General features: G+C 64.0%; 1 protein-coding gene across 1 annotated transcript in view; it reads right to left on the minus strand.

Annotated features, from left to right (window-relative positions):
* Positions 1–10026, minus strand: part of EVC2 (Ellis van Creveld syndrome 2) — a 47602-nt gene that overhangs the window by 20663 nt on the left and 16913 nt on the right. The window contains exons 9-11 of the mRNA XM_012724046.1: positions 9717–9770; positions 8313–8444; positions 7594–7733 (exon numbers count right to left, since the gene is read on the minus strand). Of these exons, the coding sequence (XP_012579500.1) occupies positions 7594–7733; positions 8313–8444; positions 9717–9770 (326 nt within the window). The remainder of the gene's footprint in view (positions 1–7593; positions 7734–8312; positions 8445–9716; positions 9771–10026) is intronic.

Consider the following 10026-nt stretch of genomic DNA (forward strand, 5'->3'; position numbering starts at 1 on the left):
CAGGGCGCTCGGGGCTGGCGTGAGCGCGAGCCACGCAAGGCGGGCAGCCCCGCGAAGCCCAGCTCCCGCCTGCAAGCCTCTCCACCCACCCGACACGACCGCCCTTCCCTGCGGCCACACCTCACACCGCACACTGGCCGTCGGCAGCCCTGGACAGTGGACACTCGGGGGCGAGCGTCCCTGGGGAGCCTTCGCTGTCTGAGCGGTGTGGGGGGCTAAGTCAGACTGTAGCAGTCGTCGTGGGTGAGGGGGACACGGGTGAGACTCTCGGTTTGTTAGACGGCTCCGGCATGTGCATTCGGGGACGGGGCCCCCTGCTCGGGACTGGGGCTCACCACCAAGCACCAGCCCCTGCAGGGCAGCTGGCGGCCGGCATGACCTTCCTGGTGACTGGGGCCGGGCGGGGCGGCCTGCCCATCCGCCGGGCTGGGGTGTGGCCTCCCCTTTTCTCCATTGGCCCCAGGAGCAGAGCTGAGGGGCAGGCCTGGCCCACGCCGGCCTCCCCTGCACGGGCTTTATAAGGAGGCTGCAGGCCTCAGGCCTGCGGGGAAAGGCCACTTCCTCCACCCGCCACCCTGTCACCAATGAGCGTGATGGGGACTCTGTGCCTGGCTGGAGAGCAGGCTGACCTGCCTTCATTCCCAGCGGGCTCAGTACTCCAGGCCGGGAGGAGATGGGGTCCCTCGCCGCCCCCTCAAACACTCCCAGCAACCGAGGTAGCGCGTGCCCTTTCTTTCTCAGAAAGCCCCAAGAGGACAAAGGGCTCTCGCGGCCGCGGGAGGGGGTGGGCAAGTCAAGTCCTGCGAGGGACAAGCCCGGCCGCGTCCGGCCAGGCACGGGGCTCCGGCCGGTGACTCAGCCCCCAGGGCGCGGCCGCTGCCTGGACCAGCCAGCACGGGCGCGCCGGGCCGCATTTATGTGCGTGTGTTGGTGCTCCCTGTGGATGGTGGGCGCGTGGGGGTCCTCGCTTTGCTGGGACTGCCGGCCAGCGTCTCCCTGCCTGGGGCCAGGCGCCCGGCGGGAGCTCAGCAAACAGCTTTGTTTTCTGATACTGCTGATGGGGGAGTCGCTCCTTGGACACAGAGCTCCTCCAAGAAACCCTCACCTTGCTGGGGAGATGACAGCGCGGTTGCCATGGAAACCAGCTGCTCTCCAACTCTGCACACTGGATGCTCTGACTTCGATCCTTCCAGCGTCCAGCCCAGCCCAGGCGGTTTGGCCTTATGATGGGCTGGGGTGGGAGGTGTCAGGCCTCTGCACCCTCCCCCAGGGACCGGGCCCTGCCTCGACACCCGCCCGGCGTCCGGTCCCCCGACCCTGCAGTGGCGCCCTCTGCCGAGAGGCCCCATTCACATCCTGACAGCGTCCGGTGCCCCAGGCAGATGTCACCCACTCGCAAGACGCTACTGCCACCGACTGGTGCACCCAGAGCTGGGCCAGAAGGGGCGGGTGCAGACGTGCACGCTGGCAAGACTAGACCTGGAGGGCCAGGCCCGGAGCCTGGGCCGCGTGGCCAAGTGGCCGAGTGTGCTGCGCTGTTGTGGACCTGCAGGGATAAGAGGCCGAAGCGGTGCGGGGGAGGGGCGGCCAGCCACTGGGAATCAGGAAGGAAAGAAAGGGGCGTATTTATCGGCCTTCTGCAAGCCACCCCACCCGGGAGTGTCCACCGGCCGCGGGCAGCAGCCCACGGGGCGCAGTCCGGTCCCGGAAGCTTCTGGAAGCATGCCCAGCCTCCGTTCAGCTCTCCAATGCTGTGTCCTTTCCCTTCCCTTGAATTAACCCCCCACCCCACCCCGCTGCCCCGCTCTGGCCCCGAGAGCTCTTCACTAGGTCTGGGCTTCACTGTCTGCCCACCCCACCCCCGCCCCCGGCTCTTTAACGGACACTCGGGGCCTGGACAGGGCAGGGAGTGGTGCCGGCCCCGCACCACTGGGCTTGTGTAAGTCCCCTGAGGACAGAAACCCAGACCCTGTGGGCATCGGCCAGGTGACCGCCTGCTGGGCACAGAAGGGCCTCGGCGGGCCTGTGGAAGCACCCGGTGAAGGTGAAGCCACGCGTCTGACACCGAAGGCCGAGACCAAGGGCAGGAACAAAGACCCTCAGGCGAGTCATTGTCTCCCTGGGCTTCGGCTTCAGAGACCAGGAACAAAGCCGCGGCCCGCAGGGTGTCTGTGAGGAATAAGCAGCAGCGGCATCACGCCTGGCACAGGGGGGGCCCACTGGGCACGGCCTGCCCCGCGCCCTCCCCCCGCCACAGGGCCTGAGCGGGGCCTGAGCCCCCTCCTCTTTGCCTCCCTGGGAAAAATCTAGAAACGGGTCAGGACGCAGCCCTGCAAGCTGGCCGCTGGCCGCAGCCGCTTTAGTGCGAGTCCGATCCCCGCCTGCCCCGGAGGTGACCCCCAGGGCGCGGCAGACCCCTCCTGACCCGCCCGCTGCCCCCTCAGCCGTATGTTTCGTCGATCGGCCTGTTCTGTTCCCCGCTCTGCGGTGAGTCCTCTCACCGCCCTGCACCTCGGGCTTGTACCCCAGTCCTGTGTGCATGAATAAATAAAAGTCTTAAATAGAAACCAGAAAGCCCGTCTGTCACTGGAACCGTGATTCGGCAGCGCCAGGGCTGGGCCCAGATCTACAAGCGCTGGTGCGACTTTAGCCCAAACCACGACGCCCTCCCGGGCATCTGCTTCCTGGGCGAAAGAAAAGCAGGTCGCTGAGCGTCGGCAAGGCGGCAGGGGGCGAAGCGTGCGGTCAGGCCCAGCCGAAGGCGGCGGTGCGCCATGCTTCCAGAAGCTTCCGCGGCTGCCCAGTGCTGGCCGTTCCTCCCTGCTCCCCTCCCAGCAGGACGCGGCCCCGTTCCGACACAGCGGAGACGTGGGTCCCTCCGAGCCTGGCAGTGAGTGGCGGAAGAGGTGAGTCAGCGAGCCGGCGCAGAAAGCTGTGTCCGAGATAAAGCTGAGACCGCGTGAGAAGTGGGGGCGGCAGAGGGCATGTTAGGGTCCCAGCTAAGTCTCAGAGTTACAGGCGGATCAGCGACGAGCGGGGCGAAAAGCTATGTTTAGCGGGAAGACGCCCACGGAGCCGAGCAGCCACGCCTTGACATTCTGGGTGACGTCTTCTCTGCGCACTCAGGTCTGGGCCCGAGCGGTCGTTTGGGAAGATTAAACATACCGGACAGCGCTCCGACTCAAAATAAATCGCCCGTCCAACCCAGGGGCCCTCAAGCGGGTCAGACAGTCAATAAATATTGAACATGGGAGGGGAGGGTGGACGGAGGCCGAGGGCTGGGGCAGGAATAAATTTAGCTCTCCGGCTGCACTGCCCGCGCCGTGCCCCATCATCAGCGTTAAACTCTCTTGAGGCAAATCCCGGCTGCTCCCCAGGAGAAATAAGCAGAAAATCCCAGCACCCTCACTGATGGGCAGCGCCAAGCATACATCCTGGGCGACCTCCGCCTTCTGCAGCCCAGGGGGCCCAGCACGGCCCCAGCTGTGAGTCACCGCAGCGTCGGGCGGGGCTCATCTTGAAGCCGTTAACCGAGTAACCGTGACGCGGGGACCCCCCCCACCCCATCCCAGCACAGGGCGCGGCCGCGTCGGATGTGACTCATCTGCTTTGGGGAAGAGGCTGAGCCCGGAAGAATGCTTCCTGGGAACAGCATCTGGGCCTGTGGCTTGGAGACCTGCGACTCCCTGCAGCTCCCGGGTCCCAGAAGAGACACTTGAAACACACCGGGGACCATGCACGGTCACCTCGCACGGGGACGAGCCCGGGCGCCTCTCAGAAGCCCCGGAGACACTGTGTGTCCCCGCCTCACGCAGGAATGTGCCATGGCCACCGAGAAGCTCAAAAATCGGGCAGCTTTCCCGGAGCGCGCCGGAGGCCGTCCCGGGCTGGACTCCTCACTCAGCTGCTTCAGCCAACTCACTCCATCTTGCTGCCTCGGTCAGCCGCGGACGGCGGGGCCGGCCGGCGGGGAGAGGACGCGCGCTTGCTTGCTTCGCAAGGCCGATCGCTCCGGCCGCCGCAGGGCAAGCTCTGGCCTTGCAGCGAAGTTTCTGGGGGCTCATCCCATGCACCGCATGCGCCCCTCTACTTTTCACTTGATGGTGTGGAAGAAAACGAGCGCGAGCGAGGAAGCGGGAGCTCACACCCTGCGCACCCCTCAGTGACACTCGGCGAGCACCGCCCGCGGCCTGCTCCGGCCTCGCCTCCGCCCTCTGGGGCCAGCGGCGAGCTTCCCTGAGGGGCTCTCGGCCTTCTGCGGGGGGTGATGCGACAGGGAACATCCGAACAGCCGCCAGGATGCAGGACGGGCCGGCTGTGCCAGGGAGCCCACCCCGGGCCGCCAGGGCCGAGCCGGGCGGGCACTCCCCAAAGGGCCAGGCTGGGAGGACGGGGATGAGACGTAGGCGGAAGAGTCTCTGGCTCAGAGCGCCCCCGGGCGGGGGCTCTGGGGCTGGCACAAGGACCTCTTCCTCCAGGCCAGCGGGGGGCCCCCCAAGAAGAGGGGGCGCTTCTCTGGCCCCGCCCCAGCCCCTCTCTGTGGTGCCGGTACCGTTCAGGGCTCCAGGGTCAGAACGTGGGTCCACTCGGCCGCCCGCTTCAGCTGCTGCTGGTGATGTCCTCGAGAGAGCGAAGGAGGACGCCCGCGCCCCCTTGAGCATCTGCTGACCCAGCCCCTAACAGGCCCGGCGGAGACAGCGTGGCGCGAGGGCTCCCCGCCGCCCCTTGTCGCCCACCTACCGTCCTGCCCCCTAAGGCCAGGCTCACGGCTCCCCAGTTGAGAGAGGAGGAACTGAGGCTCAGAGGACCTCTGCATGGCAGAAAGCACACAAGATTCCGTGCCAAGGACACTCGGGCCCTGCTGGGTCACCCTAAGATGTGCGACTGTGGACAGACCTCTCGCTGGCTCAGCTCAGGGACCGCAGGGGGCAGAGCGCAGGGCCGGACCGGGCGAGGCGGGAAGAGACCGCACACCTCATCCCCACGACGCCCGGCAGGAAGCGAGCGGGTAGGGCGCTCAGCCCAGACTCAGGGAGCCGCTGCTGTAAACGGGCCGGCTCGAGGGGCCCCACCCCCAGTATCAAAACAGCTCTCCGGAAGGTGGACCGTCCACGCCGGCTCTGTGGACACTGCCCACTGCCCTCCCACCTGGTAAACCAACCAGCGAGACCCAGAACCGGGGCAGTCTCTCCAGGTCTCCCCCTTCCAGTGTCCACTCTGCAGCCCTCCACGCAGTCCCGACAGCCACCAGGGTGTGCAGCCTCTTCCCGCTGCCGGACCCTACCCCGGCCACGCGCCCGCAGCGCCCAAAAGGCCCCCTCTCGCTCCACCCCCGGCCACTGCCCACTTAATGCAGAGTGGGCTTGTCAGGCACGGACGTGTCCGTATTAAAAACTCATTTCCTGGGTGTCCGGGGCCTGCCGTGGAAGGAACCTGACACCCAGAACTGCCCAGACCCAGCTTCCCTTGCCATCCTGAACCTTCACTCAGCAACTTAACCAAGACCACAGGGGCGTCACCGAGATGCACCCAGTGCCACGCCAGGGTGCGTCTCCATCCACCGAGGCGCTCGGGCCTGCGCTCTGGGTTCTGCTGAGCCCGTCCGTCACGGGCTGCCTCTGGCGGGGTTCTCAGCCAGAACGTGGCTACCTGAGATGGCTTCTGTCCCTGCAGAAGGCCGTCCGGGCAATCTGGACAATCTCTCCCATCGAAAACAAGGAGAAAAACTAGCGAAAACCAAAGTCAGTTTTAAAGGGTCTGAGAGTTAAAAAGCAGTGGAAAATAGGTCAAGATCTAGAACAGAGAAACTCTGGGGAGCAGCCCAACATTTGGGGTCACTCTGTTCCTGAGGACATCTGGGGGTGGAGGAGAGGCAGCTGATGGCTGAGAAGTTGAGCTGCATTTCCGACAGACTTGGAACTGGGACTGCCAAGGAGAGGCGCCCTCGGGAAACCGCTCGGCCTTTGGGGTGGTGCTGCAGCTCAGGGGTCAAAGCGTACCCCAGTAACCGGGCCTTGAGGGAAGTGAGACCATCTTCAAGGGGTCTCCGTCTCCGACTGGGCGGAGGAAATCCCCAGTTACACCTCAACCGCCCGAGAAGCGCCATCAGCCAGTCCTCCGCTGTCCTTTCCGTATGCACAATGCCCGGCGCCTCGTCAAAACTGCCCGGACGTACGAGGAGAAGACAACAGAGGGCCAGAAACAGCAATAGACGGGCCACAGAGAACAGTCACGGTGATGAAGTTTTCTGTGCAGCAATGACATCTAAGGAGACTTTAAAATAACTATGTGCGGCCTTCCCTGGTGGCGCAGCGGGTCAGAGCACAGCACTGAGAAGCTAAACCCACTTCCGCATGAGTTCGATCCCCGCCTGCCCCGGAGGTGACCACAGGGCGCGGCAGACCTCTCCTGACCCGCCTGCTGCTCCCCTCGGCAGTGTACTTTGTCCATCTGCCTGTTCTGTTTCCCACTCTGTCTCTGGTGAAGTCTCTCACCGCCCCTGAGCCTCTGGCCTGTACCCCAGTTCTGTACGCACGAATAAATAAATCTTTAAAAAAAAAAATAACTATGTGCGATGTGTTTAAGGACGTAAAAGACAAGACCGGGAGCTTCAGCAGGTAACGTGAGACCCGCACGAGGCAACACGTAAAGAGATGAGTGGTGAGTGTCTGTGCAAAGGGGGTAAGAAAGGCCGAGTGATGAGCCTTGCTGCGTGAGGTCAGCTGGCGGCGTGACCGAGTGCCCGCAAGGAGACCCGTGGACCACGCAGCACACTGACCGAGAGCTTGGACCCTGGGGCCGGCCCGGCTGGGGTTGAAATCGGCCTCTGGTTTCCCGGGGTGTGCCCCTGGGTGCAGGCCTTAACTCCTTAACTTCAAGCCCTCGTCTGTGAGGACAGTGCAGGGGTGAGAGGGCCCCCCCCCAGGCAGGGGTAGGAGGTTCCGTGGGCCAGCACCCACAAAGACCTGCCCACGGCGCCCAGCCCTTTGCTCTCGTGTATCTAAACAGCACGTCGCTGGTTTGTGCAAAATAAAGAACCGTTTGCAAACAGCCACACCGCCTGGCCGCTCCCCCGCTGCCCCTCGGTGAGACGCCACGCCACCCCACGTCGGCCATGACGCCTGCGGCCGTCACAGCATATCCTGCTCACTTTCGGCCCTCTCCTTCCCTCTTCTCTTTCTTCTCTCTGCCTGCAAAGACTGCCCGCCCCTAATGCGCTTGGAGAGCGTCTCCCAATGCTTCAAGAATTAATTAAACTATCACCCCCTCTGGGGAGTATTTCATGACCATCTCAGAGGTAGTAACCTCCCCTTCCAGCTCAGCTGGCCTCATCTTCCCCTCAGCAGAGCGCTCAGCAAACCCTCACGGCCAGTCCTGTGCATGCATCTGTCTCCACAGAGCAGGCTGCCACTGGTGCAGCACAAACCACGCTATTCATCCCTTTCCCAAACGCCAAGTTCTGGGCATAGGCGCTCAGTGACGACTGCTGAGTGCAGAATGGATGAATGGATGAACAAATACATGAATTCACCCACGTCTGCTCCCATGCCGTTCGTGACACCCATGGAAACAAACGTGACTGAGAGCTCTTACTCTTCCAAGGCCTGAAGCATGCTCTCCGGGTCCTCCGAACACAGGATGTTGATCATCTGGTCGTCGAGAGCGAGGTCCTCGTTCACACCGTCGGCTGAGGTGAACTGGGAGTGCTCCAGCTTGTTCTCATGATGCTGAACCTTTGAGAGAATTTCGAAACAAATGTGAGTCGACCTTCTTCTGAATGTCACTTGCTGGCAAAGTCACAGTCAGAGAACGTGACTGGCCCCACCATGTGTACAACCCAGGCAAGACCCTGGGATTCCCTGAGCCTCCATTTTCTCATCTGAAAAATGAGGCCACCACCGTCACCGCCACCCCACCCCCATCACCACCACCACCTCCACTGTTATCATCGTCTCATCATCATCATCATGCACAGGAAAAAACCACAGCCGTCAGGCGAACCTCACCCTGGATGAAGTGAGACTAAATTTTCTGCGGGAGCTGAATCGGGACGTGGCCTGGAGGCCAGGCTCACCACAGACGGCAGTATCCTCAGCCCTGGCCATTTATTAGGAAAACCCAGGGCGCTTTTAAAAATGACCAGTGGAGGGGTGTGGCCAGGACAGGGCCAGAGGCCAGGCCGGGGCGGTTCCTCCAGAGCGCCTCGGGGGTGCTGACATCGGTCCAGACCGAGGCCCACTGAACAGGGGGGTGAACGCAGCCCCGCGTCTGCCATGGCCGACCCGCCCGGGGGGAGGTGCCCCGAGACCCACCTGGCGTCGGCTGAGCACGGCCCCCGCCCAGCACCGACAGCGCAGCACGAAGAGAGCCAGGCAGGCCAGCGCCAGGGAGCCCAGGAAGGCCGAGAAGAAGGCCGCGGCGTGAAGGCCGTGGTCGGGCAGCACCTGCGGGTGAGAATGAGGGCTGCGTGCCTGCCCGCTGCTGGCAGCGCCCACGGCAGGGCACCCCCCGGCGCTGGAGGCGGCGGCCACTGTGGGGGCCGTTTCTGTGAGGCCGCCGCCAGGCTCGGGCCGAGGCTGCCTCGTGGCCGGGCCTCCGCCGACATCACTCGAGGAGCCGGAGCCGGCCGGCCGCACGCGGCGGGCCAGCAGAGAAGCCTGGCGCATCGCGGGCACGGAGGCGCTGACCTGCCCGTCAAGTGTGTCACGGACCCAAGGCCACGCCGGGGCCCCGGGGGCGCTGTGAACCGGGGGGTTGACTCAGACGTGCTGCTGTGATCTGTAGCTTCCACTGCTGGCGCTGGGCATCAGGAGGTCACTGCCAGATCGGACCGTCCTTCTCCAAAGAAGGGGCGCCTCACCCTGGCCGAGACCCCCTGGCCTTCAGTGAGGTGCGTTCCTGGGCTCCGGGTCTGTAGGTCTGTCTCGGCGCCCTGACCCCCTGCTGCGGCCGAGCTTCGAAACCAGGCTGGGGGCCGCCGCTCAGTTCTGGTCCCAGAGCTCTGGCCCTCTAGCCCGTGGGAGTGGCCCTCTGGTCCCCGTCTGCATGCTGGGGACGGCTTGCGTTACTTCCAAAGTGGCGTCCGTGGGATTTTTGACAGATCTGAGTGAGCCTGTAGATACTACAGAATTTTTCCATCTGTGCGACGGGCCTGGCTTTCCACTTAGTGGTGTCTTCTCTTATTCCTCTCAGCAACACTTTGCAGCTTTCAGTGCTCTGCCTCTCGGGTAGATCTATCCCTAAGCACCTTATTCTGGATGCTACGGTAAAGGACGCTGTTTTCTTAATTTCCTTTTGGGATTGCACATTATTAGTCCATAGAAAGGCAACTGATCTTTGTGTTATGTTTTTAATTTAAATGCTTGCGAGCTACTGTTATACTTTTAAGGGAGGTGCAAGACTACAGACGATGAAATCCCACTCCACGGGGGCTGCCCCAGGCTCCCCTACACCGAGAAGCTGCAGGGCCTGGCTCACCCACACCGGCACCCGCGTGGCCCAGCCACAGGTGACCCACCGCCGATGACCCGGGCAGTCTCCCGCCACGGAGGGTCATCTGGGCTGCCGGCCAGGCAGGCCCAGGCCACATCGGACCCCACACAGGGGCCCCACCGTGTGGAGCCCCGACCGCGGCACATCCGGGCCCCTCCCTGGGGCCCTGAGGACAGCGAGAGGCCAGTGGGCAGGGACGAGGCAGGGCCGCCCGCGGCTCTTACCTGTAGCTTTTCTTCTACTGTGAGGGTGAAAGGCGCCTCCAGCTGTGTTCTGTTCTGGAATAGAAAGAAAAAGACTCTTGAGCAGGTCCCGGAGTGTGGCACGGGCCCAGCCGGCATCAGGAGCTGCCCGTCCCCACCGCCGGGGCTGGACTCCCGCCAGGGCTCTGGACACGCGGCACCTCCTTCTCCCCGCGCACCCACCTCCAACACCAGGGTCTCTATCCCGGGGAGGTGGGGCCTCATGGTGAAATTCTGGGGGCGGGGGCTGAGCCCCAAGCCCGGCAGCTCAATCCCTCCCACCGCCAGCCCT

Source organism: Condylura cristata, unplaced genomic scaffold (genome assembly GCF_000260355.1).
Source record: "Condylura cristata isolate star-nosed mole 26May11 unplaced genomic scaffold, ConCri1.0 scaffold00012, whole genome shotgun sequence".
NCBI lineage: Eukaryota > Metazoa > Chordata > Mammalia > Eulipotyphla > Talpidae > Condylura > Condylura cristata.